The sequence below is a fragment of the Rattus norvegicus genome, chromosome 11 (genome assembly GCF_036323735.1).
Source record: "Rattus norvegicus strain BN/NHsdMcwi chromosome 11, GRCr8, whole genome shotgun sequence".
Classification (NCBI taxonomy): domain Eukaryota; kingdom Metazoa; phylum Chordata; class Mammalia; order Rodentia; family Muridae; genus Rattus; species Rattus norvegicus.
In genome coordinates, this window is record NC_086029.1 from 83,630,493 (window position 1) to 83,639,917 (window position 9,425).

Here is a 9,425-nt window from a genome sequence, read left to right on the forward strand (position 1 = left end):
TTGACGACTCCTGGGAGATTTCGAAATCTCCAGTGTGGTGCCAAGGGTGGATTCTCCCCAACGGTTCCTCCTTCACCAGCGGAACCCTCAAACACAGCTGTGTCCCCTGGGAAGGAAACCTGCTCAGAGTATAACAGAGCCTTTCTAATTTGTTTAAGAGCCACTGTGCTTCTGGAGTGGGGGAGGTGGGCGTGTCGTGAGAGATGTTTCTTTAAAGAGGCACTGTGTGTGTGTGTGTGTGTGTGTGTGTGTGTGTGTGTGTGTGTGTGTGTGAGGGGTGGGGGGTGTTCTCTGAAACTATCATAGTCCAGAGACTGTCATGCTAAGGTTTATTTTACACCGTCCTACTCCTCCCTCGTTCTCCCTTAGGACACACAACACATTACAGACACAACATGGGATGTCTGTGCTGAGAGAAGTGGACTGATGCCGGCCGCAGAGACTTAGCAACGCGGCTGCACCAGCCCGCCTGCCTCCGGAAGTCACTTGAGTTCCCATGCAGTCAGTCCTGCACTGTTGGACTTGCAGGGTGAGGCTGCAAAAGGATGGGCAGTGTCTCACTGCACTTAAAACACTGGTGGGTTACATCTATGACGGGAGAAACAGGGACCTCACCTTGCAAGAAGAGGTCCCTGTGATGAGTACACCAACATCCATCGGGCCTTTCTGGGGTGTATTTTTCACCCCGCAGCCTGAGCTGGCTGTCGTCACACCAGGCTGTCTAGCACCACTAGGTACCACAAACGAAGTTTTGTTGTGTCTTCATTGGACACCTTTCTCCTTTCTCTAGTGATGTCATCCCTGGAAGACGGGCGAGGCGAGTGGCTGCATCATGTTTCCCCTTCACATCTCTTCTGGAATTACATCAGCCAAGAGCCCCGAGGTGTGGTGACAAACAGCCAAGAAGCCAAGGGGAACGAGAGTGTGGGAAGGACGGGAGGGAGGAAGGACGTTGGCTCCTTTTCCACCAGCATTTCTTTCTCCTACTCCCCATTACTCACAAATCGAGTAAGACGGGGCTGAGGGGGGGCGCTTATCGATGGCATTGGCTTAAACGACATTGTCGTATCTACATCCCTCGCTGATGAAAGCCAACCTTGGCACGTTGTCTGGCTAACGGGGAAGGCCCTGCTCCAAGCTGGAGGCATATCAGCTCCACTGCCTTACACCTTCACAGGTTTTGTTCGGCGGAGGAAGCTGGCAGTGTGGAAATAACTAGAAATGTGAACTCGGTCGGACAGGAGAACAATGGCTCGCACAGCTATCAGCCGCTGGAGGTGTCGCTATAGAAGGCCGCAGCAGGGTGTGCTGCCCATCTTCCTGATCTATACCTGACCATTTAAAAGTGTCATTCGACCATGCATTTCTGATGCATTCTGGGAGACAGATGAAGACTCTACCAAAACAAAACAGGATTAAAAGGTGTGGCCTGTGTCCCTAAGAAGACATTATTTTAAAATACTCCCACCCCCCCACCCCACTTCCTTTACTTTCTTCTAAAAGGACAGGTTTATCGCTGAGCCACTCCCGTTAATTAGAAGGAAAATCTCACCCTCCCTTCCTCTCTGATTCCAGTGCACTCCAGTCTCCTTAGGATCCTTGGGCCTAGCTGCTCAGAACATATTTTTGAAGAAAACAAAGCAAAAGTGGCCTCAGGACACCTCGAAAGGCCAGGAGTGCGATCCGTTTCTGCCACACAGGAAGAGAAGTCCAAAAGGGCAACGGGAAAATGATTGGCAGAAGGGAGTTTGGGCAACGTCCTGTTACCACTTCCAGCTGATTGGGTGTAGCCCAACCAGAGACATCTGGTTGGAGTTCACGACGGAAACAAACAGAGAAAGCATGAACACCCTACAGCACACACACGCCCACACCAAGCCAACAGCCCCTCCGTCTTGCTCTAGGGATGGTTCCCACTGGGCCAGGCTGGGCTGTCAGGGAAGGAAACTGTTTAAGCTGTCTCCCCCAGCCCCACCTGCACCATGACTCACTCCCAAGTGTCTGGGGCCTACAACTTTTCTCTTTGCTTTTCTTCCCGGAGAAAAAAACAAAGCAGGCCTCACTCCACAGAGTCCCCCTTGTCGACTCCAGTTGCTAGTCGGTCTCCAAAGCGCCGTGGCAATTTGCAGAGGAAAAGGATTATATATTATGTTTGTACTTGATCCAGGCCAACCCACAGGAGGTGGTAAAAAAAAAAAAAAAAACTCAGCCCATGGCAAGTCACTCAGTAAACAGCCATACACGTCTAAACAGTGTGGGCAGTTGAATTTACACTGACCTCTCCAACATTAACTTGAAGGGAAAAAAAAAATCCGTATGCCAGGCATAATGAATGCCACACATCTCTGATCCCAACACTTGGGGAGCAGAAGTAAGCAGACCAGCCTGGTCTCCATTATGGAGTTCCCAGCCAGTCAGTGCTCTGGTCTCAGAAACAAGCAAGTAACATCGCCCACAAGCAATGGGAATGCGGAACAGACAGAAGGCTGGCCACAGGTACAGCACCCGGAGTTGTCTGATCCCAAAACACTCTAGAGGGTAGCATGGTTTCACCTTCTCCTGAGCTCTCCAAGCCGCAGCAGGACCACACTAAGACTGGAGGCACAACCCCCGTTCCCTCCCACCCCCACCTCACCACCAATCATCTGGGGTAGCATTTCCAGAGGCTCGCCTGTTCTGACAGCTTTTCCTCTTTATTCTCACCCCGCTGACATGCAAACAGAACCGAAACAGTGCTGCTCAAAAAAAATAACAAAATGTTTTATACACATTTCCATATATACAACCGAACAACATTTTACAGGTTATCTTTTGCACAGCAAAAGAAATATAAACATTCGGCTCCAAGAACACAGATATATGTACAAAAAAAAAAAGTCAAAAATACTTCACAACGGTGCAAAAATATTTTACATAGCATCATGGAGTAGGAGCTTTGGGGCATGAGGAAGGTGTGTATTTCTAAAGGAAAATTCCTTTTGTGTGTGTGTGTGTGTCTTAGATATTAGATTTCTTTAACTGTAAACAAAACACAACTTTCATACCCCGCCCTCCGCCCCCCATAAAAGAGTTATCTGAGAAATTTGGCATACTTTCAAGAGTTTGAGTCTGAGGTAAACAGCCCAAGCTCTCATATCCAAAAGAACTGGGGGCAGGTAAGCGGCATTAAAGCCTCAACATTATGAAAGTGACTTTGTTAATGAGATATTGAAGACAGAGAGAGGCCTTCCAGTCAGGGGGTCTGGAGAGGAAGTTAACCCCTCCTTCCCAAGCCCCAGCTGCCTCACAAACAGGAAACCGGCTGCTGGGCACCTCCAGCCCGCCCTTGGCCTTTTCCAGCTTCAGCCCGCTTTCCCTCACCCACCCTGGAAAGCCTATCTCTTTCCTTTGTAGTGCTTCTTCCCCGCCCCCCATCTCCCGGCTCACAACCTGAGCCACCTCAGAGCCAAAAGCGCTGGGGTAACTGGAGAGAGAATAGCTCTCCAGGAAACTCCAAACCCAGGGCCTCAAGTGCATCATTTTCCCTTTCCTGGAGTTTAAGGGGAATAGAACTACTGTTGGGGAACCACTGTGTGTATGTGGAGGGCTGGGGGGAGTGAGCGCACGGAGAAGTCTTCTGGTAGCTTAGCTTGAGTAGGGCTCATCTAGGCTGGTGCTGTCAGCAGGGCCGGATGGGTTGCCAGGGCTGGCCGAGGTGGCGTCCAGGCCTCCACCCTCGATGGAGCTCTCGCTGCCTGTGCTCTCGCCCGACAACAGGCGTGTCACCCTTAAGTCGGACTCCAGGGTGCTCACGTCATTGCCAAAGCTAAGGTCACCCAGGTCACTAATAAGCTGTGACAGTTGGGCCTTCATGTCTGAAGCACAGCCTGACAGAGGAAGTGGTGTCCCGGAGCTGGGGCCCAGAGAGACCCCACCGTCCCCCAACGCCTCCTCGTGGCCATTTTCCAGCGGGTCCAGCAAGTCCTCACATTCCAACTGCATGGCCACCACCAGCGCCCTCTGCGTCTCAGCCTCTTCCTCTGCTGGATCCCCATCCCCCACGCGGTCCTCTTCTTCTTCCTCCTCCTCCTCCTCCTCCTCCAGGCAGCCCTCGAGGTGCTCCTCTTCTTCTTCTTCCTGCAGCTCCTCCTCCTGCTGTTCCCCAAGCAGGTCCTCGGTGATGGAGCCCAGCTTGGGAGCGCTGCGGCTACGCTCCACTGGCGGCTTGTAGCAGCAAGGTCCGTGCAAGAGCAGCTTGCGCAGCGGCACTAAGGGGATGGTGTGTGCGCCCACCAACTCCTGCTGCTGGTGACGTGCATCATCCCGCCGCTTGAGACGTTTAAACTCTGCCAGAGCGTTGGCTGACGTCTGGTAGAGCAGCAGGGCCATGGCCTGAGCCTTCTCCGGCTTGGACACCAGCACCGCGTGGCAGCGTAGCATTACCGCCTTGTGCTTCAGCTCATGCCGGTACACCCAGGCGAAGACTTTGGGCAACCGCGCGTCTGCCACACAGTAGGTGACGCGGTGCAGCAGGTAGAGGTGTCCGGGACGTCGCAGCGCTCGTTCCTCGGCATGCACCATGCGGATGCCTTGCGCACTCACGGTCAGCTTCATCTTAGTCCCTTGACGGCCGGCCTCACTCTTGCTCCAGATCTTGCCCACCGCTAGGTCAGTACAACCGTCCCCGCGAGCCTGGATGGTGGTGGCATTCCCCAGGTAGAGCACAGTGTAAGTGGGGTCCTCGCTGGTGATGTGCAGCTTCTTGCGCTTGGAGCGGAACATGCTGCCCACCCGGCTGAGCGCGCCTTCCGGGCAGGCTCTCGCCAGGGAGCTGAGCGCGGAGTAGTGCAGGCTCACAGCGTAGCCCTTAGGCTTGGACGCCTGCCGCGGCGGCGCCTCGGCCAGCAGCTCGAACTTGTGCTTCTTCCACGGCAGCATCTCCGGAGGACGTCCGGGAGTGGCTGGGCGGCGGTGGCCGAGCGCGGGGTACGAGCCCCGCAGGGCCACCAACCCAGGCGTCGCTTTGCCCGGGCAAGCTCGAAAAATAAAACTCGAGCTGGGAGGACCTCCAGGACAGGAAGATGGAGGCAGGAGAGGCCAGATAGTGCTTGGGAACCCCGCAGGGGCTGGGGTACAATCTTAGAAAGAAAGAAAAAAAAATATTCAGCTTCGAGTGTGCAAAAGAGAGGCGTATACACACAAGGGGAGGGGGAGTGAGAGAAAATATTACAGAAGCTTAGATGAGGAAGACTAGGACAAAAGTCTCATACAAGCAACGAAATAAGAGAGCAGAACGGAAAATATGTTAGAAAAAGACCAAATGAGTGCGTGCAAATAAATAGAGGGGGAGGGCTCGGCCAAAACAACCGGGATGGTGAGAGAATAAGCTGGAACTCTTCTTCAGCGAACGTGACACACACACAAGTCTTGGGCCAGGGCCAGGAGCCGCGGAAACTACAGCAGTGCGCCCAGGGGCCGGTGCTCCCCACCCCCAGTGGGTGCCGGAGAGGGCGAGCCCCTTGGCTGGGCTGGTCCGGGAATGAGCAGCTTGCCCCAAGTGCGGTCCGAGAGGTCTGGCTGGCCGCGGCGGGCCAAGCACAGCAGTCCCGCAGCTCACTGCATCCTCGATCCGAGGGGACGCCGGAGACTCGCGCTCCGCCGGCTCGGCCAGGGTAGCGCGGGGTTCCGAGGGCAGGACGCGCACATCGTCCGCTCCGGGGACTGCCGCTACCTCATTGCTTCCCTCCGGGGGTGTCCGGCTCCGCTTCGGGGTTCTCCGCGATCTGCAGCGCGCCCTCTGTGGTCGTGCGCGCGGTAGCCGACTCGCTCGCCTCACATCATTGCTGTCCGAGAGGAAGATCTCGGGTTAATATAGGCCGGCGCGAACCATTCACCGCGCGGACAGGGGAGGAGCACAGGAGAGGATCCCTTTAGGGCTGCGACGCCGGACGCAATTCTGGTCTCTTAAAGGGACCAGGTTGCAGGCACTGGTCAAATGAGGGGAGGACTAGTCCACTTAGGCAACCACGTCCCAGATTTACCAGCATCCCCTTTAGCTATAGAAACCAAAAAGACCCGGAGTTACCCGATAGCAAGAGGAACTTAAACTTGGACACTCCGCCCTAGGCTAAATTGCAACTGGCTGAATAAGTGTGTATGTCTAGATCGAAACTACTGGAGGAGGGGTGGAAGTTGAGATTGAAGACTGGGAGAAATTGTATTTTTGTTGTCGTCATCGTCGTCGTTGTTGTAGTTCTGTTCCTTCTGTGACAACTTCAAGAGAATTTGCAGGTTTGTTTACTATTATTCTTCAATAATCATCTATTAAACAAAATACAAAAGAAAGAAAAGAAAGGAAGGAAGGAAGAAAGAAAAGAAAGGAAAAGAGAAGAAAAGAAAAGAAAAGACGAGAAAAGAAAAGAAAATATAGGAGAGTCAAAGACTTATCTGTTAACTCTCTTGGTGCCATTTCTCCGCCGGTGAACAGCAGGTAGCGAAAAGCTCGTGGTTTAGATGACTGCCTTGAACAGTATTGAACACAGTAGTGAATGATCCCTAAGTTACTTGCTTCCAGTTTCCACCCCGTCCCAATAACACCCTCTCCTGCCACAGACCCTCAGAGTAAGACGCTTTTTTGAGACATGAGAAGTTTCTAGGTAAGGCTGTGCTGCTGTATGTAGGCCTACCTTCTTGACACTCAGGGGCCAATCAGTAAAAGCAAAATGACTTCTAGTTGATAGATGAGACATTTGAGTGAACAGAAATATTTTTTTTTTGGCTGGGTTAACTTCAGCCAAAAATAAAACGAAATAAAATTTAAAAAGTAAATAAAAAACAAAACCTCAAAGTCCTATGAGAATCTGGGAGAAGAGAGAAGAGAGTTCACTGTGACTAAGAAAATTAAAAAGGATTCAGGGAGCGGGTGATGTTTGACAGATGACTTCTCCCAACAGGAGGAGGATTGGAGGGTTTATGAGAGTAGAAGATGATGAAATTCCAGGGTTAAAATGTAGACTCCTGGGCTGGAGAGATGGCTCAGTGGTTAAGAGCCATCTATAATGGGACCCAGTGCCTTCTTCTGGTGTGTCGGAAGAGAGGGACAGTGTACTTGTATAAATAAAATAAATAAACCTTTAAAAAAATATATATAGACACTTGTCTAAGATGGGACAGAGTAAGTGACAAAAAATAAGAAATATTTCCCCATCAAAAAAGTGTCCTATAATGGATTTAAATCCCTCTCACTCTCTGAAGGAAGGAGTGGTCTTTTCCTGACTGGCTGTAAACTAGGGTCCTAGTGGCCTACTTGCCAGCTGTGTGGTTGGGTTAGTTGGGGGCAGGGGGGTACCAGGCACCATGATGGAACAAACCAGAATTACAGTAATCCATCATGCTAACACTGATGTTTCTTTTCTGCCAAAGGGACTGCAATGTTGTGCTTATTAGTGTGTGCACACAATATAAATTATGGTGCAATGCCAATAATGACAACTTGCCATCTAAAGGACAAAATATTCTGGGGGAAGCCTACCAGCTCAGCCTCGGCTGAGTCATCCTTTCCCACTCCATAATCTCAAACTCTAAGTTCTAAGTAGATCCCATATTCAAGAAGTTAACATATCTAAGTGGCCAGGATGTCTGAGGGCTCCAAAGGGCTTTGGGGAGCAAGAAGAGGATGAAAGCTGGTCTCACCTCCACTGGAGGCATGATCATGGACTACACCCAGTGACAGAGAAACCAGAGAGAAACAGCGATGAAGAAGCCATCAACCACAGCTCTTCGGTGGCAGCGGGAATACGAGTCTCAGATGTACAGGCTGTGTCACGCCTAACTACCTGTTTAATGAGCTTGTTTCAGTCTTGGAAGAACTGAAAGGTTCTAGGTGAATGGGAACACCCCATATGTGAGTCATGTCCTGGGCTTGTGCTCTAAACCCAGGAAGGAAAACTTGCTATCTCTTCCAGGCCTGGACCTTGGGGTCTATCTACCTTGCCTTCTGGAGAACCTGGCCACCCTTGCCGAACTCTGAGGTCGCAGTTCCTCGTGGGAAGGAGGAGCTGGCGACGGGCAGTTCAGAGAGAGAACGTCTCAGCAGAGACCATTGAGAAACTGGTTAGACGCTGTGGCTGTACTTTTGATGACACTACTCCATCTACTGGTGGCAGACGAAAGTGCCACTTGGTGAGGTTGTTTCTCAAAAAACTGGACAAGCCAGTGATCAGTACAAGTCACAGCTGAAAAGAAACACCGCCGGCCCGAATGCCAGCCTCTCATTTGGCGCCTGAGAACCAGCCTCCTCGAGGGCTTTTGGACTGGCTTTCTGTCACTGTGTGTTTTGCATAGTGCTCCTCCTCCCCTGATGTCCCACTAACTGGACATGGACTTCAAGGTGACAGTGGTGAGTCTGGAACTTTCTAGTCCTTTGGAAAACATTTGTTGAGAGTCTGCTGTGGGGATGACGTTGCTGGAGACCGAGCATTGTGGCTGGGGGTGTTTGCTTTCTTAGGAGTCATACCCAAGGAATAAAATGCCCCATAGTGTGAAGTCCCTGGTGAACAGGAGGCAGTATTAGGAGTGAAAGCGGCGCTTTCAAAGCCGGAAGGTGTTTCTCCGGGATAGCCTTGAACACTGAGCATCCGAGGGAGCTGGCACTCAAAGAGATGCTTGCACCAGCCAGTAAAGTTGGCGTGCGTGGCTCTGGAGCACCCAGGAGATGGCTGGCTCACGTTGAGGTATACCAGAAGCTTGCTTTGGATGACTTGATAAGACAAAGGGGTTGTAATAATTTTATGTAAATTTCATGCTGAATAACAATATTTAGGCCACAGGGAGGTAGATGGAAGGCATTGCATTGAAATTAGTTCCTCCTGTTCCCCTCCTTCTTTAATGCGGCTGTAGGATCACCCATGCAGGCAGTGTTGTCCTAAACAAAAGCCACAGCTAGTGTAAAGGCCTTTAGGTTTTGTGACAAGCTAAATGGACTCAGGGATTTTCAAGCCTCTTCGTCTGCTCCGTGACTTAACTAGCATCTTACTATCCTAGCCCCTCTGCCCTTGACTCCTGTCTTCAACCTCCTCAGCTTTGCCAGCACCTGCACTAGCATCAGTGAGAAGCCTCGAGGCCCTCAGAGGGGGTTCCCACGGTTGGTGTGGGACTCCAGCTAATTTCCACCAAACAGTATTGCTACGAAAGCTCAAGGCTGGCCTTGAGCTTTCTCTTGATCCTTTTCCAGCCTTGTGTCTCAGCACGTGATTTCTCTGTCGTGTGTGGGCTCCCATATACACCATCTGCCGAGATACCACGCAGCCCAGCCAGTGCTCTGTCATTTAGATTTTAGACTTCCTAAACTGTAGACTTGATAGACTGGTTTTCTTGCTAAGTGGCTAGCTTCGTGTGTTTTGTTATATATGGCGATGGGAACCAGATTGATATAGCCAATCTTCTTG

The 9,425-nt window shown here is 51.4% G+C and overlaps 1 protein-coding gene across 1 annotated transcript; it reads right to left on the bottom strand.

The window, feature by feature from the left end:
• Positions 1-2,672: 2,672 nt before the first annotated feature.
• On the bottom strand, positions 2,673-5,821 carry Fam43a (family with sequence similarity 43, member A). The gene has a single exon (NM_001039002.2). The coding sequence runs from the start codon at positions 4,915-4,917 to the stop codon at positions 3,625-3,627; it is 1,293 nt and encodes a 430-aa protein (NP_001034091.1). The 5' UTR covers positions 4,918-5,821; the 3' UTR covers positions 2,673-3,624.
• Positions 5,822-9,425: the final 3,604 nt, after the last annotated feature.